The sequence below is a fragment of the Ipomoea nil genome, unplaced genomic scaffold (assembly GCF_001879475.1).
Source record: "Ipomoea nil cultivar Tokyo-kokei standard unplaced genomic scaffold, Asagao_1.1 scaffold1936, whole genome shotgun sequence".
Taxonomy (NCBI): domain Eukaryota; kingdom Viridiplantae; phylum Streptophyta; class Magnoliopsida; order Solanales; family Convolvulaceae; genus Ipomoea; species Ipomoea nil.
The window spans coordinates 2,157,567-2,183,319 of NW_017618364.1; the positions used below are offsets into that span (position 1 = coordinate 2,157,567).

Genomic DNA, 25,753 nt, shown 5'->3' on the forward strand with positions numbered 1-25,753 from the left:
TTCAGACAAACCAACGCTCAGCCAACTAGATAAAGGGGATAGGAACCCTGGCTTGCGTTTAGACAAACCACACGCTCAGCCAACTAGGCTAAGCTACACTTTGTTAACAATTCTCTATTTTCAAAATCTTATACTAAAATTTGTACTATATATACACATATACATACAAGGGTTATATAAGAGGTGGGGGTGGGGTGAGTGGGGGCAGCTGACTCCACTGCCCCCACTGTAGGTCCGCCTCTGATTCCATCTCGGACCTGCGAGCTTTGTATCTACATAGAGGTATTCTTCACAGTGCAATATGTTAGAGAGATAGTGACAATGAAATCGCGAAGGTTCGAGAGTACACTAGCAGAGAGACAGAGCAGATAGGGGCAAGAAAGACCAGATCTCCAAAACTCAAATGCGTTTATAGCAACTTAGGTCTACTAAGCTCATTAGTGTTATTGTCTCACACAATTTGTTTTATATTATATATTATATATATTATATGTATTTAGGATATTTATTATATAATATTTAATTAGATTTTGTGTAAGTAGTTGTGACAAATTTATATAACAATCATTATTTCATAAGAAGAATTATTTCATGTTTTTAATTGTTCAATTCTTATAGGCCATTAAAATTTGTGATAATACAATAATTAAAATTTGTGATTTCCCTATGTGGTCTACCATGAAGCCGTGTAATTGAAGCTGAATTAATAGATGGTACTAACAAAGGTGCAAAAGTGTTGATCCCCCGAATGTCAATGTCACCCTCCGATCCAAGATTGCCGTTCAAGTTTCAACGAAAACAATTTCCATTGATGCTATCATATGCAATGACCATAAACAAAAGTCAAGGACAAGCGTTGTCTCATGTAGGATTAATACTAAAGAAACCGGTTTTTGTACATGGTCAGTTGTACGTAGCTGCATCTCGTGTTAACAATCCAGATGGTCTCAAAATATTGATAGTAAAAGACTCAAGTTCAACTACTACATCAACCACTAATGTTGTATATCATGAAGTTTTCAATAATTTGTAATTTTGTAAACTTTTCTTTTTTTAGTGCCATATCATTAATTGCAACTATTTGTAATATACCATTTACATATTGTTTTTGTTGAATTCCCAAACATATTTCATTTATATGTTATTATAAATTATAACCGCATTAGTTCATACAATTTATAACATAACATCCACACAATTAATACTTTTTAATTTACATACCGTGCAGCGCACGGGACAAATACTAGTATATATATATATATATATATATATATATATATATATATATATATATATATAAAGTAGGTTTACGTACAAATTACAACATCATCATTTACCACACTAGATAATAATGTTCGATCATCTTCATTATATATCCCAACAAAAACACTTGAGTAGAAACTCCCAAATGCAACATCTTGTGTGTCTTCTCCTACCCCTACCATTCTGCTCTTCATCACATGTTGAAGAATCCGCAACAGTTTCTATCATTAATCTACTTTCTTCACTTTGGGGACTACGGAAAGATCCATCTGTTGTTGTTTCCTCAAATTCCATGAGTCCCCTTGTGGATGGAAAGAATCGCACTTCCCCCTCTATGTTTTTATATATTTCAAATAGACAAACTATCTGCAAAGGACGGAATTCTGCATAAACCTCCAATACTTGTGCAATCACTGTTGGGACCTCAAATTCAATTTTGTCATATCCATTGATCTCAATATATTTGGGTTCCTTTACAATCCAAGTACCAGTGGTTTTGCTTCTCACCCTCACTCGAACTCCATTATAGCGATTTTGTTCATTTTCACTGATAATGAGTTTTAAGGATTCAAACCCCAAACACGTTGGAATATTGCAAAATACTAAAGTTCCCCATACTTGAAGCCAAATCTTGACACTATCACCTTCATAACGTGCCTACATTATGGAATACCAAATCACATTATTACTACTACTAAAACACCAAATTAAATCATCAAAGACGACGACGACAAAGCGATAGATACAGATCAAGCTAAGGGAATGAACATAACTAACCTCGAACCACTTTTCAGTCGAAGAAATACTCAAAGCGCTGCAATTTGTTATCTCAAGATTTCGTAAGGATTCAAGACTTTTCAGGCCTGGAAGCTCAACCAAACTTTTGCAATTGCGAAGATTCAACTCTTCTAGACTCTTCAAGTTTGATATGTCTGCAATTCTTTCTAAACAGACACAATTTTTTATAGAGAGTTCCTCCAAACTAGGAGGAAGTTTTAGGAGTGCTCTAAGATTTTGCAAATCCTCCAAGTTGAGGCTTCTCAAATTGGAAAGATGACAAAGGTTGAATGGTAAGGTTTGAAGATAGCAATTTCCATTCAAATCTTCTAAATATGTTGACAAGGAAAAATCTCCATCTCCAACAGTGATCGAAAGGTCTACTTCTTGCAAATAGTTGTAAGAAGTAATCAAAGCATTGCAACTTGCTATGTCAAGCACTTCTAAGGATTCAAGACTCGCTAGGCCTGGTAGCTCAACCAAACTTTTGCAGTTGGGAATGTATAACCCTTTGAGTCTTCTCAAGTTTGATATATAAGCAACTTTTTTCAATGAGACACAATTTTCTGCAGAGAGTTCCTCCAAATTAGGAGGGAGTTCTGGAAGTGCTTTAAGATTTTGCAAATTGTCCAATCTGAGGCTTTTCAGATTAGAAAGATGACAAAGGGCGAACGGTAAGTTTTGAAGATAGCAACTTCCTGATAAATCTAAATGTGCCAATGAGGTCAAACTCCCAAGAGCAATTGGAAGATCTACTTCATGCAGATAGTTGTTTGGCATACTTAGACTTTCCAATGAGCATAAATTGGCAACTGAAGGTGGAAAAAAACCGAGAGGATCACGAGTTCTTTTTGACCACAAATGAGGTGATAAGATGCCAAGTACTTGAGAATTTGATTCCAATAATGGTAGTAAACCCTTTTGCTCTCCCAGGCGTAGGACCTCTAGATTTCTCAAACACCCTAAAGAAAAGGGTAGGTGTGAGATAGCAGTTCTTTGAGCATATAATCCTCTTAGTTGCTCTAATTTTCCCAAGTCAATAGGAAGCTCCTCCAGTTTCTCACAACCATTTAAAATTAAGAACTCAAGTGATCTTAACTTGCAAATGCTACTCGGAAGCACCTTCAGTTTCTTGCAATTACTAAAATGTAACTCCACAAGGCTCTCCAGACTTCCAATTGATGGGTGCACTTTGACTAAATTTGGACAATTTATAACAAATATTTTTTGAAGTCTCTGTGCTCCAGTGAAGTCCAGTGTTTTCTTAAGTTGTTCACAACCATCAAGCTTTAAAATCTTCAAGCATCTAAAATACTGTTGAAATAAAGTAGAGGAATTTAATCAATTTAAATCTATTTTTTTCTGTACTTGGTAAAAGTTCTTAGGAAATATGTAATGATAAAATAATCATTAAACATATACTAACCTGCATATTGGGTTGAAACTCTTTGATATTGCTATCTTGCAAGTCTAACTGAACAAGTTTCCCAAAGCAAGAATTAGATGGTATGTGACTCAAATGGCAATTATGCAACCTAAACAACCGAAGCTCATTGGACAAATATTCAAAAGATCCGTTGAGACATACTCCATCCAATATGAGTATTCGTAACTTTACCATCCTTGTGAATAGTTTGGTATTCAAAGGCACATGCTTTAACAAGTTAGAATTTACAATCATACCTTCAATTGCTTCTGTGCCCTAATTTTAAACAAAAAGCATATTATGTAACAATATCTTATACATTCAAAAATCTTTCATATTTTAATAAATCTAAGTATTATTGCAAGTAAATGAATTAACTAGAATAAATCAAGTCCAAAGGATATGTCTTACCTTGTTGTCTTGAAGAACATCAAAGACATCCTTTGGGTCGACCAATCTACTTCGTTTGCCAGGCTCTCGTGGAGATTCTTTTCTAACAATTTCTCTTCCCATATCTTGGACTAAATCATGCATCTCAAGTCTTCCAACTTTTCCAATTCGATCTATTGTTAACAAGCATTTTTCTGACAAAGTTCTAATTCCACTTTCAGCATAAAAACCACAAGCTTCCAATATCATAGCAGTGTCGTTTTTGTCATGCCCATTGAAAAAACTAGCAATATCGAGAAAGATGTTTTGAGTATCATCATCAAGTGCATCATAGCTAATTTTAAGAATTTCTTGAACTTCGCCATGAGGTATCTTTTTTAATTTCTCAGTGTCATCCCTCCATTCTTGCACTGATTTTCCATGTAAATGAGAACCTATGACTTTAAGTGCTAATGGAAGTCCATTAGTATAACCAGCTACCCTTTTGGATAGTTCAACATAACCCTCTAATGGTATAGGAACATCAAAGGCATGCCAACTAAAGAGTTGCAAAGATTCATCTGCGCTTAACATGTCAACCTTGTACTTCTCGTGTGTTCCAAGGTCACTCAACAAATGAATATCTCTAGTTGTTATGATAATAATGCTACCTGAACCAAACCAATCCCGTTGTCCTGCTAATGATTCTAGCTGAGTTATATGGTCTATGTCATCGAGAACAATAAAAATCTTTTTTGATCGCAATCTTTCTTTGATCAAACTTATTCCTCTATGAACATTATCTATTTCGAATTTCTTTCTCTTGAGTGTTTCACAAAGAAGTTTCTCTTGTAAACGAATTAAACCATTGTGCCGTCCCTCAGAAACTTCCGATCTAATGTTTGCTATAAAACAACTACCTTCAAACCTTTGAAAACTCAAGTTATATAAGGCTTTAGCAAGAGTTGTTTTTCCCACACCACCCACACCAAAAATTCCAATCATCTTGACATCATTTTTTGTTTGACTTTGTAATAAATGATGTATATCTCTAACACGTGAATCAATTCCAATAGGGTACTTTGCAACATCCATGTACGTATGATTCACTTCCCTTAATACCTCTTCAGTAATTTTCTTGATAAACTTTGACTCAAATCTGATCACATTCAAATTTATTAAATGAATGCATGTCAATTTAAATCATTACTAAGAATTAAACCAAATTGAACACATGATACAATATTGCAATTTTCTCCATAAGGCATATGTTTTTAGCACCTAAATTATGTGATTTCAATATGTTTGGAACAAGTGCCCCTTAAATGAACCATGTTGCACAATAAAATGAATGCCTAATAAAAAAAAAAGGTAAAATGACATGTTCAAAATAAGTAGAAAATTACTTTAGTTTCACATACAATTAATAATAAATTATTAATTTGTTTAGAATTTTATATCTATCGATTATATTTTATTCTAACAAAATATTCTTATTGTATATTAATTAATTAAACGCATCATCAATCATATTTAATTTTAACAATTTACACTATTAAATATATGATTATACATGTAGCTAACCAATAAATTACTTTATTTTGTTAAAACCATTGTGCGGGCCCCTCAAATAAGTTGCGATCTAATGTTTGCAATATAACAACAATCTTCTAGCCTTTAAAAACTCAAGTTGTAATTGACTTTAGGATGGATTGTTTTTCTAACACCACCCATTACAAAAATTTTAATTGTCTTGACACTAGTACAAAAATGAATAAATGAGACTGACTTTTGGCAACCTTTTTAAAAAGGAGGGTGGTGTATTCTTAAAAAAAAAATTTTTAAAAAAAAAACTCGCTATGGCAAAACTATAAATATTTGAATAAGAATCTACGACCGTTACTAACTAAAACAGTCGCGATCTGAAAAAAATGTGGGTAGTTAACGCAACCGTTTCTTTTACAAACGGTCGCTGAAAAGTACGGAGGAACAGTCGTCGAAAATACTGAATATGAAAATAAAACTGAATACAAAAATTCCATGACTGTTCCAAGAGGAACGGTCGCTAAAACTGAATATGAAAATAATAATATACTATCACGATCATTCCTCTTGGAACAGTCGTCGAAAGTTAATTAAAAACCTAGGGATCGCGATCCTCTAGAGTGCTCTCCTTCTCCATGCCGCTCTTCGTCTCTCCAAAGCTCTGCTTCTCCACACCGCCGATGACGCCAACGCCAGCGCCACCGCCATTGCAGCGAAGCTCCATCACCACCACCATTATTGCAACGAATTGAAGCTCCATCGTCGACGCCCCTGCAACGCTCTACCATCGACACCATCCACAAGCCACCGCCGACCCAAAGCCTACCTCAGCCACCGCTAACCCAACGTCACCACCGGATGCGTACCACCGCCGCTAGCTCACCTCCGTCGATTCAGTTGTTGTTTTTTTTTTTTTTTTTTTTTTTTTTTTTTTAATTTTTAAATTGTTAAAAATATTATTATTATTATTATTATTATTATTATTATTATTATTATTATTATTATTATTATTATTTGATAAATATTATATTTGATGACTTTTTAGTAATTTTATTACGAATATTTAAATATTATATTTGATGACTTTTTAGTAATAAAGTATATCTCTAACACAAGAATCAATTCTAACACGAAACTTTACAACACTTATGTATGTAGGATTCACTTCCTTGACATCATCATTTGTTCAGTAATTTTTTTTTAATAAACTTTTAGTCATACCTATCACACTTACGAATGAATGTCAATCTAAATCATTAAATGAAATATAGGCAGAAAACAAAAAGCTAAGAATTAAATCAAATAGAACACATGTACACTAGTTCAAATATAAGAAATATGTATTTTAGTTTATCATTATTCTAATGTTTGTCAAGGACTTTGTGGTCTAATAACATCAAGTTGATCTTTATAGGGGATCGGAGGTTGTGTGTCCGAGCCTCAGTGGAGGCAATATTGCTTTTTGTGCTTTATTTGGTTGAAAAAGTAGTTATGAACAGATACTACATTGTAATAGAGTCAGTAGTATTTTTTTTTTAAATGATTCTAATGTTTTAGCCAAACAACCCATATATATATATAATCAAGTGATATCATCAATCCATAGTTATCATTTCTAAAGGGAATTAATATTTATGACAAATATACTACAAAGTAATAGAGTTAGTAGTACTCAAACAAAACAAAAATTTATGACAAATAAATTAAAAAATAATAAAAATTATTTAAATTTCAGGGTGAAGATTCTTATTGCATTGTTTTACCAAAAATATGAATCCATCCGTAAAGATGTATAGATGCTAGAACGCAATATGACAAAAAATATATCATACTATCTCTCTCACACACACAACAAAAACGTAACAAAAAACAAAACCAAAACCAAAACCAAAACAAAAAACAAAAGCAAAACAAAACAAAACCAAAAAAAAAAAAAAAAACAAACAAAAACAAAACAAAAACAGAAACAAAACAAATAAAAAAACAAAAAATAACAAACTAAATTGAAAAGAGGATTACCCGTTTGTCATGATTTGCAAATCCCATCCAGACAAATCAGCAACAGTAGTGAGTGCAGTTTTCCACTCATCAACTTTTTGGTCTCCAAATCGTTTTCGATGTTGAGTCAATGCCTCGCCAAACTCACCTGTTTGTTTACGAACCTCTGAAGGATCAACGTTGTAGAATATAGGAAGAACCATCTGTTGCAAATTTTCCTTACATTCTAGGATCTTCACTAATTCATCAAGACACCATCTAGATCGAGCATAAGTTTTTGAGAATATGATGATAGATATCTTGGACCCCTCGATGGCCTTCAGTAGCCCAGCAGAAATGTTTTCACCTTTCCGGATTTCTTCATCGTCCCGAAAGGTGTTAATTCCAGCTTGACACAAATCTACATAGAGATGATCAGTAAAAGATTTTCGTGTCTCTCCTTTAAAACTCAAAAAAACATCATACAACCAAGGTGTAGTCGTTGAAGATGATGATGAAGAAGAAGCCATATTTGAAATTGAGAGCACTATGTATCTTCTGTCTTGATTTGCTTGCAGCTTTCCTAGATAGCTAGTTTATAATATTTAAAGAGCTTGGAAAATGCGTGTAGTATAGTAATGGAAAGGAAAATACTATTTTCCCTTCCAAAAGTTTCACCAAATATTTCCTTTCATAATAGAAATTTATAATTATTGGGTTTATTGAATTAGTTGACCCCACCTACTTTTACTTAAACACTAATTTAACTAATGAGATAGTACCTCTATTTAATTGGCACACTTAATTAAAAAAACTAGTAATTAATAAGTTAAATGATTGAAATTAAGGTGTTTGGTAAAATGAGCTGTTGAATAAGATAATAGGTGTAAAACGACATAAAATGACATTTTTATAAATTTATAAATTTAAATTTTAATAGTGATATATATTGTAATTTAAAGTCTAAATATATATCACATTTATGACCTAGCATCACATAATAAATTTGCAATAGTATTTTGAATATCCTTCATCTCACTAGTTACTCACTTAAATTTTCATTGCCGGTGCTAGTAGAACAAAAATCTTGAAGATCATCGGATGGTATGTAATCTGGATGTTGCTCGAGCATATTAAACATCATGTCATCTTGTGATATGTAATGACACACACACACACACACACACACACACACACACACACACACACACACACACACACACACACACACACATATATATATATATATATATATATATATATATATATATATATATATATATATATGTATATATTACTCTAATTAAATAATAAAAAAAGAGAGATTGATTACCTAGGATGATTGCAACGCAAGGGTGATGAGTGTTGTTTGTCTCTCACATTGATGAACCTGTACGGTAAAGAACCAGGAGGAGAAAGAATCTTTAAGAAAAACACATGATAAAGAACTGAGAAAAGAAGAGTTCTCTATAAAAAAATAAAAAAAAATTAGATATTAGGATTTTGATTAAAGATGGGTAAATGATGTCATTTTTGTAAATTAATAAGGGTAAAAAAGGGAGAAAATGGTAAAAGCCTATAGCTTATTTTGAAACATATACTTAAAAAGCATTTCAAAATAAGCTATTATTTTAAGTTTCACATGCTTAGCAAACAGAGCTCTAACTTATTTGTAACTTAAAATAAATTATAAGCTCTAAAAACAAAGCTCTACAAAATAGTGCCAGTGTCATGTTAAAAGAAAAAAAAAAGAGTAAAATTTTCGAGAATATGTGTGTAACATTACTCTAATGAAAAATAATAATTCCAAGCACTGCCAAACTCAATGGAACCCACAAAATATTGCAATTTGATCTTTGTTCATTGACTTGGTCTTCTCAATAATTTCCCACTACACTGTACCAAGCCAATAATTCTACATAACGGGACCATCCACATAATGATAATATAATATGGAGTTAATTCCACTAGAGGTCCCTTGTCTTTGGTGGCAATTCCAAATTTAGTCTCAGACTATCATTTTTGTCATTTAACATCCCAAACTATTATTGTTTTGACACTTTTAGTCTTTCTCATGACTTTTTCTATTTTTAGTAAGGACATTTTTGTCTCTTCATATTTTTCTTTTGTTATTTTTTTCGGTTTCAACCGGTTTAATTGGTTCAGGACTTTACTAAAATCCGATTGAAAAATATCGTTACTAAGAATCAGAGGTTACCTAAAGTTCTAACCCAATTAAATCGGTTGAAACCGAAAAAAATAACAAAAAGAAAAATATGAAAAGTCAAAAACACCCTTACTAAAAATAGGAAAAATCATGAGAATGATTAAAAGTGTTCAAAAAATAATAGTCTGAGATATTAAATGGCAAAAGCAATAGTCTGAGGCTAAATTTAGAATTACCACCAAAGACAAAGGACCTCCGAGAGAATTATTTGTATAATATGTTATGATATTGCATCCTTTTCCCAAACCCCACCTATTTACCATCAATCATGTTAAGTGCTCGCGCTTTTTCCTTTTATTAGTCTCACATTTGAAGTATAAATTAAAAGAAAATAAAAACACAAAACTAAGAATCAAATTCAACCCAGTATTCCTTTCAAAAAAAATTCAACCCAGCACAAAACATTATAAGCTCGATCTATTTGACATAATATCTAACTTATGCTAGCTTAAAACTGAAAATTTTAAAGTTAGTAGCTACTAGTTTATTTTGAAAAACTACATAGGCTATGTTTGACAAACCTAACTGAAAAGGTAGCTGAAAGTTGTGTTAGGAACATATATGTATTAAGATTTTGATGATACCAATATAACTTAGACTGTAGACCCCTAACTTTTTAATCATTTCTTTTGCTACTTTCGTTTTAGACGAAAGGTGCCATAACTCACCATGTAATTCGTGTTAAGATAGTCAAACACACGAAACCGAGTTATGATCTTTTAGTTAGGATTACTTGAACGATAGAAGATCGAAAGACTGAAGCAGAAACTACATCAGCATAAGAATCTATCTCTCGGTTACGGAGCAAATTGAGAAGCACTTATCAAAGCTGCCCATTGAGACGAAAGATAAGTCAATGTTTCAAAAGGAAACTTTTCATGAGATTGCCAAGACAATTCATCCTTACAGAATTCAAGAAGAATGTTGTCAAAGTCTCAGTTGGGAAATCGTTCTGGGAATAAGCTATCCTAAGAACATGGTGCACATCATCCAAGATGCATTAAATGCCATTGTACCTTCCTTACAGAGCTAGAAGACAAAAACTTGTAGAAATTCTTGTCTCCAACGACTACATGGTACAACCAATCGTTCTGGGAATAAACTATCCTAAGAACATGGTTCAGCCAACTATGCCTACTCCACTCTTCTTTCACAACTTGTGAAAGGGTTTGTACTATCACTCCTAGTACAAACTACTTCAAGCTGACTTCCTTGATCACTAAGCCAGACAGCCACTTGACAGGTTTTTCAACTCCTAGAGTTTACTCCGCCTCTATCAACTAACTCCTGAGTTGAGATGTTGGAAAAGAGATTTGGTGTTTCTCCAACAGATTGAAGCTTGTCTTGATGTCTGAATAGATCTTCGCTTGATGAAGGAGCAAGACAGCTTCAGGTTGTGAAGTATGAAGAAGGATATGCCTTTGAAAAACTTTACAACTAACACTGGTTATGAAAAGCTAAGGAGATGGAACTGCTTTGAAATGCTTTTCGTAGATCGAGAGAGTGAGTTAACCAACCCGTTCTTCAATGGTGAAGAGGGGTATTTATAGGTGGAAAAATACATCTGTTGGAGGGAGATGAAAATTTCAAACCTAATAACCAGTGTGTTTTACTCAGTGGGCAATGAGCATTAAATGCATTTGTACTGTGTAGCCGTTGGAGCAAAAAGCATTATGGCTTTTATCCTTGTTCACTGACAAGATAGTACAACTCTTTTAATGCTCCTTGTCTTTAGTGAAAATCATTCCTAGGACACCTTTTGTCCGAATGATTTGCCCAACTGATTGATAGACAACATTCTCATTGTTTCCATTAAAGAGAGTTGTCTTTTAACAAGTCTGTCCTTGACTTGTATATTTGGGACCGAAAGATTTCCTCATCTTTCGTCCTTTCCTCTTGAACGAAAGTCCCTTTTGTCGAAGCAATCCTTCCGAGACTTGCTTCAGTCCTCCTTTCATTTATCTTCGAGTCTTCATGTAGACCTATTCTACTAGTCTCGTGCATGATTTAACATTTCATGCCTATGTCATACGAAACTTTCTATTAAACAAAAAATAGGGGTCTACATCCTAAGACAATTTGGTATCATCAAAATCTATATACACTTGTTCCTAACAAGAACCCAGAAAATGACTTTTGGAAAATGTTTTCCGAATTTCCAATGTTTGGATGCAATAGAAAAAATCAGTCAACGGAAAATATTTTCCATTGACTAGGAAAAATGTAGGCATTTTGGCGGAAAATGACTTCCGCCAATCTTCAAACCATGATTTGTGCCTGGTTTCGGCGGAAACCATAAGTATGAGTATGGTTTCTGCCGGAAACCACGGCTTTTGTTGTTGTTGTTTTTTTTTTTTATAAATAATAATATATATTTTATAAATATTTTTATATTCTAAATAAAATATTTGAAATGTTTAATTATACAATTTTATCAATTTTTAAGAAAATGAACCAAACACACCAAGACAATTTTTCCGAATGTAACCAAACACGAGAAAAAAAAAAAATTTTCTGAAAAATGACTCATTTTCCAAAAAACATTTTCTAGAAGTTATTTTTCTGATTTTTAAACAGATCCTAAAATGAAATTTACATTTGTTAAATTATTATATGGAAATTTTTTTCCAAGCATTGCCAAACTCAATGGAACCCACAAAATATTGCAATTTGATCTTTGTTCATTGACTTGGTCTTCTTAATAATTTCCCACTACACCGTAACAAGCCAATAAGTCTACATAACGCCATAACGGGACCATCCACATAATATGTTACGATATTGCATCCTTTTCCAATACCCCACCTATACCATCAATTATGTCAAGTGCTCATGCTTTTTCCCGGCAAATTATGCTGTGCAACCGCTGATACTACCAGTTGGTCAAGCAGCTAAAGCAATCAGCTATCCGTTATCAGCTAACTCAATCCGCTATCATCTATCAGCAAATATAATTTCCAAACACCTCTTATGTATTTAAATTTTTTAATTTCAATAATTTTAATAATTTCAATGTAATTTTTTAAAATTTAATTGATTTTGTTTTTCATAATTTTAAAATTTACATAATTCAAATAGTTATGTAATATGAATTATTTTTATTCAAATTTTTATATAATACAAAAGTTTTTTGAATATTTGCACGCCATGAATTATTGCGTATATGCAGAAAAACTTATAAATGCCACATGCTTCAAATTTAATGATTAAAAAATTCAAAACAAAAATTTAAGGCAATATATAATTTAATTAGACATTATTAAAATGCTATATCTTAAGATACCCATCGACCCTCAACTTTAATATGTCACTATAATGAGTTAAATTATTATGTTTTTAAGAGTTAATTCAACTAGATGTCCCTTGTCTTTGGTGGCAATTCCAATTTTAGCCCCAGATTATCGTTTTTGGCATTTAACATTCCAGACTATTGTTTTTTGGACACTTTTAGTCATTTTCACGACTTTTTCTATTTTTAGTAAGGGCATTTTTGTCTCTTCATATTTTTCTTTTGTTATTCTTCCGATTTTAACTGGTTTAATTGGTTTAGAACTTTAGGTAACCTCTGATTTTTAGCAACCGTATTTTTTAACGGAGTTTAGTAAAGTTCTAAACCAATTAAACTAGTTGAAAATCAGAAAACTAACAAAAGATAAATATGAAAATACAAAAATGCCCTTACTAAAAATAGGAAAAATCATGAAAAGGACTAAAAGTGTCCAAAAAACAATAGTCTGGGATGTTAAATGGGAAAGACGATAGTCTGAGACTAAATTTAGAATTGTGTTAGGAACATGTGTACTTAAATTTTGATGATACCAAACTTACTAGGAATTTAGACCCCTCTTTTACTCTCGTTATTTTGAATCTCTCATGTCGAACGAAAGTTGTTCTTGCTCAAAGAGAGATTCGTGTTTAACTAAGCATATACATGAATCAGAGAATTTCTCAGTCAATCATGACAGGCTGAAGAGAAGAGAAGATTAAGAGAAGACCGAGAGATCAGCGTAGACTGAAACTTGGAAGGGTCTATCTCTATTGTAACCACTGTCAAATGATAAAGAAAGATCATTTGATCTGAGAAGACAACGAATGATAAGGACAATATTTCGTTACCAGAGCTCGAGACTATGTGTCAAGTCTGACTCAATTGGACAAATCTTATGTGTTTTCCAAAAGCATAAATGTCCAAGTCTCAATGCTGGGAAAATCATCCTAGACAAATGGTGTCCTATGAATGATATTTCAAATATCATGGAGCAATAAATTATTGGTACTTTTGATAGTACAAAAAGACAAAAAGGTAGGTCATCACCTTTTTGGAACCAACGGCTACACATTACAGGCCGTATTTAAGTCTCCAACGGATGGATTTCTCACCCTATAAATACCCTCTTCATCACTTGAAGAAAGTGTTGGTTTTTATCACTCTATTGCTATCAGAAAAGCTTTTAAAAACTCTCAAGTAACAAGCTTTCATAACCAGCGTGTGCTTGTGAATACTCTTCTAAAATCATCTAGTTTCTAAGTCTTCACAACATCAAGAAATCTTGCACTGTTTATACGAAGATCAAGCATCATCAAGTCAAGATTTCAAGTTGGAGATACCATCAATTATTTCCAACACTCAACTCTGTAGAAGTTGATAGAGGCGGAGTAAACTCGGAGGAGTTGGAAAACCTAGCAAGTTGCTGTCCGGCTTAGTGATCAAGGAAGCAAGCTTGGCTTAGTTTGTACTAAGAGTGATAGTGCAAACCCTTTTACGTGTTGTGAAAGAAGAGTGGAGTAGGCTTAGTTAACAGCCGAACCACTATAAAAATCTCTCTCTCTCTCTCTCTCTCTCCCTCTCTCTCTCTCTCTCTCTCTCTCTCTCTCTCTCATTATTTATCTTTACTTAACTGCATTGCATTGAATCCATATCCATCTTAGTTAAACGATTTCTAACAAAAGTGTGCAAAGAACATTAAAAAGGACATATATTTTTCTGCTATGCATTACTCTTCGAAGCAAAGTTTTAAAAAATGCGTTGAGTTTATTCACCCCCCTCCCCCCTCTAGACTCTCATCCTTTGGTATCGGGACCAACAAATTGCCACCAAAGACAAGGGACTTTGGTGGAATTAACACTTTTTTTTTTTAATTTGTAATGTAGCATACTTTATTATAAGTAGTAAAAATGTAAAACTAAATTACTTCTGAAAAAAAAAATATCTATGATAATAAACAACTAAAATATTAACCAATTTGGTCGTGTCTGGTAAAATAATTAGCCTATCAGCTAATTTTGTTTACCACTATTAATTATTTGACTTGGTTAAAAAATCAATATAAGTGTTTAGTTAATTAGCCTTTTGTAATTTCAAAATGCTAAAATTCAAAAAGTTACTCAAAACAACTTTTTCAATTAGCTTTTTGAGAAAAGAAATTATACCAAACAGCTAATAGCTAATTTATCAAACACATTTCTACAATCAACTAATGATATCAACTAGTTATACCTCTAATTAACGCAATCAGCTAACAACTAACAGTCATCAGCTAATGTTATCAATTAGTTATACCATCTAATTAACACAATCAGCTAACAGCTAAACAGCTAACAACTAACAACCATTTACCAAACAGCGTCATTGTCATTGTCATTGTGACAATGTCACTTCCAACAAAATTAACATAATGGAGAGTGGGGCTAGTACTAATGACTTTTCAACACAAATCAATTAATTAAAAGCTATAATGACGAAGAATGTGGCTAGACCTTTTTACACAACTTACACAAGAATCCACAATCAACACTCAATTAATAATTACTTGTTTTATGATGTTCAAACTCGTTGATTGTTCCTCTCTTTAATTTTAAGGTTGTCAAAATAGAATTGTCTGCTTCTCCCTTGACGGAATAGCAAGCCGACTTCTCCGTCCGACTAGGCACGGAGAAGTCATGGTCAGCTTCTTTTCATTTTTTTTTAAAAAATTAATTGATTTATTGCATCAACATTTTACCAGTTACTTTTAGATAATCGATTATTTGATTTAATTAAATCAAATTGACAAGTTAGTGTGTTTATTTGTAACTTACTAAAATTTTAGAATCTAATTATATTTTTTATATTTTTTGCATAAAGTTTAGGAGGTCTATTTAACCATTTTTCCTTTAAAATTAGTTTATTTGTTATTTTTAATATTTATAAAATTAATTTATAATTTTTTGCCGCTTCTTTCTTGGTGCGGTGGCATCAACAATTCTATCTGTTCTTGGTTCCTTTGGATGAAAATCCCCAAAAAAAGAAGAGAGCTAGGCAGGTTTTCAAAATGATAATCTTTGACAGACCTCCTTCCTTATTGCTAAGATAGAATAATTGTGAAAAGAATATATGGGGAAAATTGTAATTTATACCCTACCAATGCCAATTATCAATGTCACTCATGAATTATTAGCGGTATAAATGTTGCCCCTCAATTTTCAAAACGGTATATTGCCTCTCCCGTACCGTACATGAAGAAAATTGAGGGGCAACATTTACCCTACAAAAAGTAATATATGTATTGTTTTGAAAATTGAGGAGCGACATTTACATCACTCCCTTGTGGATGGAAAGCCTAGCTTGTTTGTTTCTATGTATTTCAAACACACAACGTACAATATCATCGATATGCAAATTAAAGAATGGAACTAACCCTAAACCAACAAAATAAGGGGGTGTATTCAATCATGACTTTCATAGAGTTTTAAAGACTTTTATGAACTTTAAAAGTTTGGGGGTGATGGATAATATACTAGGCCTGGGTCACATTGACCGGCCTATGAAAGCAACTGGATCAAGGAAGCCCAAGAAAGATATATGATATGTAGCAACCCAAGAGTTTGTCAAAGATTTGTCCTGTTATTCTCAATATAATTAGAATTGGACTCGTTATTTCTAGTATAATAGAATTAGATTTTATTATGTAACTAAGACTCCCAATATGAGGCAGTCTAGAATTCTTATTCCTTGTAGGGCTCTAGGCCCAAAATATGTATAAATAGACCTCTCACATAGAAGGAGGGGGGGAGAACTTTCAACAATTAATCAGCAATATTCTTCAATACAAAGCTCCTATATTTTCTCCACATATTTTTCCTATTTTCTCTTTATTCTAACGGTGGTGTTGGCCTGCCGTTGACTGCCCAAGTCATAAAACCAACATTGGCGTCGTCTGTGAGGAACGATACGAAAAGTTTTTGTTCGTTCCTCAAACCCCCGAAAGCATGGTAACCACACAACAAAATACTAGAACTGGCCGATCGGTCACTGGACCCGTCAGAAATTTGAGAGAAATCCTCAGCCGACCCCCCTCGCAGGTACCATCCGGTCGGCATATTCCCCTTGAGAGGGAGGCCGAACTGGGAGATCCCCGAGAAGAGGAGGAGGTCCATTCGAATGCACGCCCACCAGCCGTCGGCGTCTCACGGACCCAGCTAGTGGAGCTCCCGCGCGAGATAGTGGAGGCCGCTGCAGGCTTCCTAGAGGCCCTACATCACGGACAGAACATGAGGATAAAATCCCTAGAACCCTCTCGGATAAACGACACCACCCAGGTTGTCGGCGCGAATCAACTACCTGAAAGAGTACAGAGATCGGCTCCACCCCAGGGACACCGTCGCGCGGTTTCCGTTCTCGACCGTATAGGGCCCCCAAATCAGCGGACAACCGTCCCACAGCCTGATCTGGGAGATACCCCGATATAAAGCCCACAGCAAAGAGCCAGACACAACCCCCGACGACAAGTTTAGGCCACCCAGGCCACTGGTCCTCGCACAGAAAGGACGAGGGTAGGAGATCGCGACAGGGAAAGAATTCTGCAAGACATGATGGAGGGCAGCGGAAAGACTCCAGAACTTAGCCAGGGGAACCGAGATCAAGAGATGGCAGAACTTGCCAATGAAGTAAGAGACCTCCAAAGGAAGGTTGAAGGTGGAAGAGACTGACCAACCGCTCCATCTCTGTTATCTGCCAGTCCATTCTCTATGAGGATCCAAGAATATCGCGCACCAAGAGACTTCAAATGCCCGACGATGCCTACTTACAATGGAATGGAGGACCCCAACGATCACCTGGTAGGCTTACAGGCAAATATGATGGTAATAGGGGCGAAAGACCCCATGTACTGCCGCGCCTTCTTCTCAACCCTAGGAGGGGCAACGCAGCGATGGTTCCTATATCTACCACCACGGTCCATCGACCGCTTCGAAACCCTGGCCGAACAATTCCTAACCTACTTTGCGGGAAACATGAAAACAAAGAAGCACTTCATGGATTTGACCACCATTTAACAAGGAGAAACTGAGACCCTAAAGGAATTTTTCAAAAGATGGCAGAAAGAGGTACAAACAGTAGAAGACTTAAACGACCAAACGATTCTCACTTTGTTCGTGGAGGCCCTAAGATCAGGTGATCTGTTCACCAGCCTACGAAGGGAGACCCCAGAAACGTATGCACATGCCATCTAGCGGGCCAACAAACGCAGAAATAGAAGAGGCTTTGCGACAAAAATGAAGGCGAGAGGTAAAACGCCACCACGATGAGGCAAGAGGGCGTCCAACGAACCGATCGTCCAAATGGGAAGACAGACCCAACATCGACCGAGGGCCGCGCCCCTCGACACAGAGCAGTCCTCGCCTTCGGACCCTAACCAGTGCATGAGGTTCGACCGCCCCATCCAACGGGGAACAAACCGAGAAGTCGCATTCAAGAATTTTGGCAGTTAAGTTGGACAGACTGTAAAGGTGGATTGGTCGCCCTGACTAGTCACCCAAACTGATCACCTCGATTGATCATCTAGGCGGACTAGTCATCTAGGTTGGTCATCCCAACACTCAGTGGTCGATGGAACTTCCCACCTCTCAGTAGTCGACTCAGCTTCTCACCCCTCGATGGACAGTTCACAACCAAATCACGAAGCCGTAATCAAATTATGGTAAAACAAGCAAAGATGGCCGTTAGAAGGATGCACCTAACAATATAAGGTGAAGGAAAGTTTAATACATGACAAGGTGTCAGGGGTAAGGGGTCTAGTGTAGGGCCTAGGGGTTATAAGAGAGAAGTCTAGTCAGTATAAAGTCTAGTGTAGAGTCTAGGAGTCATTAGGGTATAAAGCATGATCGACAAGAAGTGGTCAAAAGGAGTATGGGATATCATAAATCTGAGAACGAGAGACGTTGTCAAATAATATTTGGCGGATGGGCATACTAGCTGAGAACGGGAGACGTTCTCAGAAAAGCCATTGGTGGAGTGGCATACTGGCAGAGAACGGGCGACGTTTTCCAAAATCATTCGGTGGTTGGGCATACTGGTTGAGAACGGTACACGTTCTCAGGAAAGCCATTGGCGGAGTGGCATACTGACAGAGAACGGGAGACGTTCTCAAAAATCGTTCGGCGGTTGGGCATACTGACAGAGAACGGGAGACGTTCTCAAAAGTCTTTGGTGGATGGGTATACTGACAAAGAATGGCAGATGTTCTCAAAAGTCTTTGGTGGATGGGCATACTGATAGAGAACGGTAGACGTTCTTAAAAGTCTTTGGTGGATGGGCACACTAACAGAGAACGGGAGACGTTCTACAAAGTCTTTGGCGGATGAGCATACTGCTGAGAATGGGCAACGTTCTCAGAAATATTTGGGGGATGGGAATACTGACAGAGAACGGGAGACGTTCTCAAAAGTCTTTGGTGGATGAGTATACTGACAAAGAACGTGAGATGTTCTCAAAAGTCTTTGGTGGATGGGCATAGTGACTTAAAAGTCTTTGGTGGATGGGCACACTGATAGAGAACGGGAGACGTTCTCAAAAGTCTTTGGCGGATGAGCATACTGTTGAGAATGGGCGACGTTCTCAGAAATATTTGGCGGATGGGAATACTGGTAGAGAACGGGCGACGTTCTCAAAAGCCATTGGTGAAGTGGCATACTGACAGAGAACGGGTGACGTTCTAAAAAATTATTCGACAATTGGGCGTACTAGCTGTGAATGGGCAACGTTCAATAAAATCTTGGGCGGTTGGGCATACTAGCTGAGAACGGGAGACGTTCCCAAAAATCATTGGCGGATGGGAATACTACTGTGAACGGGCGACATTCGCAAAAATCTTTGGCGGATGGGCATACTACTGTGAACGGGCGACGTTCACAAAAATCTTTGGTGGATGGGCATACTACTGTGAACGGGCGACGTTCAAAAAAAAAAAACTTTGGCGGTTGGGCATACTACTGTGAACGAGCGATGTTCACAAAAATCTTTGGCGGTTCGGTGTACTAGCTGTGAACGAGTGACGTTCACAAAAATCTTTGGCGGTTGGGCGTACTGGCTGAGAACGAGAGACGTTCTCAAAAGTCTGATGTGACACCCCGTAAATCCAAATTCTATTTAAGGATTAATTAGGTAATTAATCCTAGCTTAATTGATAATCTATTCCTAAAATCCTGAAAATTCATTAGTCGGAGGACTAGTAATTGGCTAGTCAATCCAAGTCAATGGGTTGTACCCTATGCTTCATAAATTGTTCCCTTGTCTCCTTACACTTTCCCACTTTAGTAAGGGTAAAGTAGACTTTTCACCTTATGTTTGTATCCCAAGCTAACCTATAGTCATCTTTCATTTCTTTCCTAACACCCTAAAAAGAAAAGCTCCTCATTCTCTCTAGAATTTAGCTAGCTTCTTCTTCAAGCCAAGTTGGGACATTCCAAGATTCTCCAAGTTGGTCTCCAAGATTCAAACTTTCTTGTCCTTGAGCATATAGGAGGGTAAGATCTTTGGTCCTTTAGTGTTTTTAATACCTTTTAAGGTGTCTTTTCTAAAAGATAGAACCTTTGTTGTCTTTTGGTGTGTTCTTGAAGTAGAAGTTGAAGGAGAGCCTTGTTAGAAGCTTTAAAGGGTGTGATAAGTGAAGGTTTAGGCTACAAGACGTAACCTATGCTTTACAAAATCTATTTTCTTACCTATATGATGATTTCTTGACTTCTACATGTGATTTTGCTATGAAATGTGAGATTTGATGCATTGTCTTGTGAGAACGCATATCTAGAGCTTGTTATTAGGTTTCTTGTATGCCATTGCTTGGCTATTCCTTTGATTCAAGTCATATTGTTGTATTTTGTGAGATTTTGGGTGTTTTGGACTTGGTGTTGAAAATCCCCGAAGGGATTATTTTTGGTACAGGTTGTACCCGCGGGCGGAACGGCGGGTAGTGCACCACCCGCCGCCCCACCCGCGGGGTACGCGTGGTGTATGGGATGGTTCCCACGGGCGGAACCACGGGTGGAGGTCCACCCGTGGCCCCACCCGCGGGGTACACAATTCTTGATGTTTGGGGATTTTTTCCCCGTGATTCTTTTGACTCGGTAATTGATGTTTTGACTTCCCGATGTTCTTTTGTTGGGTTATTTGAGTGTCTTCTTGATGTTTCGTATGTCTAGAACGTTATGGTAGGAATCCATGTAGGATTTAGTGTCTTGAATCGTGCTAAGTGTTCAACCTTGTGATTCGTTGAACCATGGTGAGTCTTGTGTGTTCTTCGGAACTATGTTTGGTTTACCCGTTTGATAAGCATGCTAGTTTGTTGTTGAAATGCTAGCGTGTGTGGTTCGTTCTTTCCTATTGTGGATGATAACTTGTGTTGATCATCGTTGGTGTCGGATTGTGATCCTTTCTTTGTTGAGTATGATTTCATATCTTTGTTGTGATCCATTGATTGATTCCTATGATGATGATGTGTGTATTGGCTGTACCTGGATTGCACGATTAATGGTATGGGACATTAGTCACCAAGGTACAGAAGTGGTCCTCGTGGTGGCCATGATGTGATTATGGAGTTGTGAACTGGGCTTCAGGCTCATGTATTGGGTGGCTTCAGGCCGTGAATTGAACGGTACCCTCGTGTACTATGTGTTGGTGGAAATTGTTGGTGGGTGTTGGTGGAAATTGTTGGTGGTTGTTGGTGGGGGAACGACGGTTCCCGGAGGCATAAGGTTGGACTTGGAAGTACAGGGGTCCTGGAGGTAATGGTTGGAACTAGTTATAAGGTTGGGGGTAGCCATAAGGTTGGAACCGGGCATAAGGCTGGAATGTGTAACATGTGACATGTAGTGTCATGGTGGCATGTGTGCCAATGTGTGATTGTCTATCCTTTTCTGTTGAGCATGTCGAGTGGTATTCTACTTTGTGATCAGTAGCTTACATCTTGAGCAGTGTTGAGTTGTTCTGTTGTGTTCTTGTCTTGACGTTTTTGGGATGTGATTCCCTTGTTCTTTTGAGAGTGGAATAGAGTCTTTACAGTTGACTTCTCTCTTTATGGTTTTGAACTGATATATACTGTATTCCGTTTCAAAAATGATTTTGTATTAAACTATCTATATATGCTACTTGACGCGTATTGATGGGTTACCAGCATTATTTGCTGACCGGGCGTCATCCCATTTCTTTATGTGTTTTACAGGTCCTGAGTATATGGCGAGCGCGTTAGACGTGGATAGTTTAGATCCCCTGGACAGTTTAGTTGTGTTTTGGCCTGTGTGTCGCTGATGTTGAACATACTAGTTGGATGTTTTTAGACCTTGCCTGTGCGTTCACGTTTGGGTGAACGTGGCATAACACTTCCTGGTTTTCCTTATGTTTACTTCAGACTTCCGCTATACGTACGTTTTATGTTATGATGATTAGTTTGCCTTGCATAATTAAGTTTTAAATTGGCATGAAAATGGGCACAGGTGTGACATTGGCTTTTTGATAATCATTTCCAACCTCCTCCTCCATGTCTTTTTCTCTGCCAATAAAGTCTTCCTCCTCTTCACTGATTTCAATTGAAGGTGAGCAAGAATCATCAGACTTCTCCTCTTCAAACTCAGAGTTCTCTCCAGGATCCCACTCAGATTTTTTCTCCTCCTCACTTAGCCCTCTCAGGGGCCTAAAGGGGTTCTCTTCTATTACCAAATTAATTTCTAGCTCCCCTTCCTCTTTCTCCAGCTTCTCTTTTCTTCCCTGGTTGTTTTCTTTTCTTCTTTCCTTATTCTGCCCAACAGGGATAAAAGGTGCCTCCTGTTCTTCCATTAACACTTCCTTCCCTTTGTTCTCATGTTGTGTCGGATTTTTCTCAATGTTTTGGTGTTTAATGGGGCTAGCAAATTCTACAGCTTCTTTATGAGATTTCTGAGGCTGAGTGAATACTGCATGCCCTTTCTGAATTTGAGTGGGTACTGCAGCTCCCTTCTGAGATTGAGCAACTACTGCAGGGCCTTTTTGAGGTTTAGTAGCTGCTGCAGGCCCTTTTTGAGGCTGAGCAGCTACTATAGGCCTCTTTTGAGGCTGAGCAATAGGTTGCTGAGACTTTCTTTGCTCTTGCCTTTGATTTTTCTGATGCACAGTTCTTTCCATTTGCATTCCCCTACTTTGATTACTGGAGCTTTTCATTCTAGATCTGCTTCTTGACCTATTCTGGCCATTGAAACATGTTTCAACAAAGGCTGTGTTTCCAGCCTGGGGATTTTGCCTGCAAAACTCAACAGAGAGCCCTTGCTTGTAACAGTTAGAACAATAGGTGTACTCTTAAGTTGTTCACAATAATCGAGTGCAAACATCCTCAAGCATACAAAATGCTGTTAAAATAAAATAGAGAGGTTTTAATGCATATCTATTTTTTAGTCAAAGTTATTAGCAGATATGCAATGTTAAAATAATTAAGTATTAGACATATTAACCTACATATTGGGTTGAAATTCTTCGATATTGCTTTTGCTCAAGTCTAACTCAACAAGTTTCGCACAATAAAAATCTGATTGTATGTGACTCAAACGTCAATTACACAATCTTAAAAGTCTAAGCTCATTGGACAAATATTTAAAAGATCCTCTAACAAGCATACCATCTAAAAAGAGTATTTGCAAATTTACCATCTTTGTGAATACTTCCGTACTCAAAGGCACATTCTTAAACATGTTAGAGTTTACGATCATCCCTTCAATTACTTTTGTGCCCTAAAAAAGTGTTTGATGTAGCAATATGTTAGGTAGTGTAAAATCTATCATATTTTTAATAAAACAAAGTATTACAAGCAAATGAACTAGATTAATAACTCAAGTACAAAGGAAATTTTTTACCTTCTTGCCTTGTAGAACATCAAAAATATCATTTTGCTCCACCAATCTACTTCGTTCACCAGGATTTCTTGGAGATTCATTCCTTTCGAACAATTTCTCTTCCCATATCCCGTACTAAATTATGCATCTCAAGCTTTTTAAATTCTCTATCTCCATCGTTTGTTAACAAGCATCTTTCTATCAAACTTCTGATTCCACGTTCAACATGAAAACCACAAGCTTTCAATATCATAGCAATGTCTTTTTTCTCATGCCCAAAAAAAAAAAAAAAAAAAAAAAAAAGCAATATCAAGAAATATGTTTTTAGTATCACTATCAAGTGCATCATAACTTATTTCAAGAACTGTTTGAATATCGTCATGAGGATTGCTTCATAATTTCTCAACATCTTCGATCCACTCTTGCACCGATCGTCCACGCAAATGAGAACCTATAATGGTAAGTGCTAATGGAAGTCCTCCAATATAACTTACTATTGTTCTGGATAGTTCAGTATACTCCTCTAATGCTATAGGAACACCCAAAGCATGCCAACTTAAGAGTTGCAAAGAATCATCAATGCTTAATGTTTTAACCTTGTACTTCTCTTGTGTTCCAAGCTCACTCAACAAGTGAACATCTCTAGTTGATATTATAATAGTACTATCTAAACCAAACCAATTTCGTTGACCTGCTAATGAGTCTAATTGACTTATGCGGTCTATGTCATCAAGAACAATAAGAACCCTTTTGGATTGCAGCCTTGCTTTGATCAAACTTATTCCTTCATCAACATTATCGATTTCAAAATTCTTTCTCTTAAGTATTTTGTAAAGAAGTTTTTCTTGTAAACCAACTAGACCATTGTATCGTCCCTTATTAAAAACTTCTTGTCTAATATTTGCAACAAAGCAACTACCTTCAAACCCTTGAAAACTCATGATCAAGTGATTGTATATAGCTTTAGCAAGGGTTGATTTTTCGACACCACCCATACCAAAAATTCCAATCATCCGAATACCATCATTTGTTTGAATTTGTAATAAATTAAGTACTTCTCTAACATGAGAATCAATTCCAACAGGATGCTTTGCACATTATTTTTCTTCCTTGTGGACCTGAACTAGATTCTTAGGCACATAAACCGTTTTACCCATCGTTTTCCTTTCTCTATATTATTTTCTTCTCTCAGGCTAGGGAGACGAAGAAATCGAGTGGAGACGAAGAAGGTTTCTTCGTCTCCGGCCGGAAGTCCTTTTTAAAACAAAAAAATTAAATAATTATTTTTTAAAAAATAATTTAAATTTGGGATTACATGTGGGAAACATGCAAATTGAAAGAATTGAATGAAATTGGTTAGTTTAGGGATCAAATTGTTTGTGAGGACTATACTAATGGCAAATTATGTTGTGCAACTGTGTGCACAATGCATGCTGCACACGGATCTAGATTCATAATTTCTATACTGTAGATTCATAATTTTATAAATATAAGTTCATAATTATAGAGCTATATGTTCATATTTTCGATTTTCATATTCTCAATTGTTGAACTCTGTATTCACAAATCACATAACTATATGTTCATAATTTGATAATTATATAGTTTAGAAATTATGAATCTACAGTACAGTACATAAATTATGAATCTACAGTATAGAAATTATGAATCTACTGTATAGAAATTATGAATCTACGATTTATAAATTATGAATCTACGATTTATAAATTATGAATCTACGATTTATAAATTATGAATCTACAGTATAGATTTTATGAATCTACTGTATAGAAATTATGAATCTACAGTATAGAAATTATGAATCTAGACCTGTGTGCACCATACATGGTGCACACGGTTGCACAACATAACAATCCAATTCATCAAGCCAATGAAGAAGAAATTAAAAATTTTACTGAGGAGGTAGATCTTGCACGAAATGCTACAGGAGAACACACCACGTCCCACATGGATTCAGCCCAAATTGAAGCACCAATTAAAGATAAAGCAGCAACTACAATTGTACATATTAAGTCTCCCCAATTGTTTCAAGAATCCAT

At 35.9% G+C, this 25,753-nt stretch overlaps 1 protein-coding gene across 1 annotated transcript in view; it reads right to left on the reverse strand.

The window, feature by feature from the left end:
• The window catches only part of LOC109146702 (TMV resistance protein N-like), a 79,304-nt gene extending 71,272 nt beyond the window's left edge, over nucleotides 1-8,032 (reverse strand). The window contains exon 1 of the mRNA XM_019294353.1: nucleotides 7,400-8,032. Within this exon, the coding sequence (XP_019149898.1) occupies nucleotides 7,400-7,887 (488 nt within the window). The 5' untranslated portion in view covers nucleotides 7,888-8,032. The remainder of the gene's footprint in view (nucleotides 1-7,399) is intronic.
• Between the last annotated feature and the right edge of the window lie 17,721 nt (nucleotides 8,033-25,753).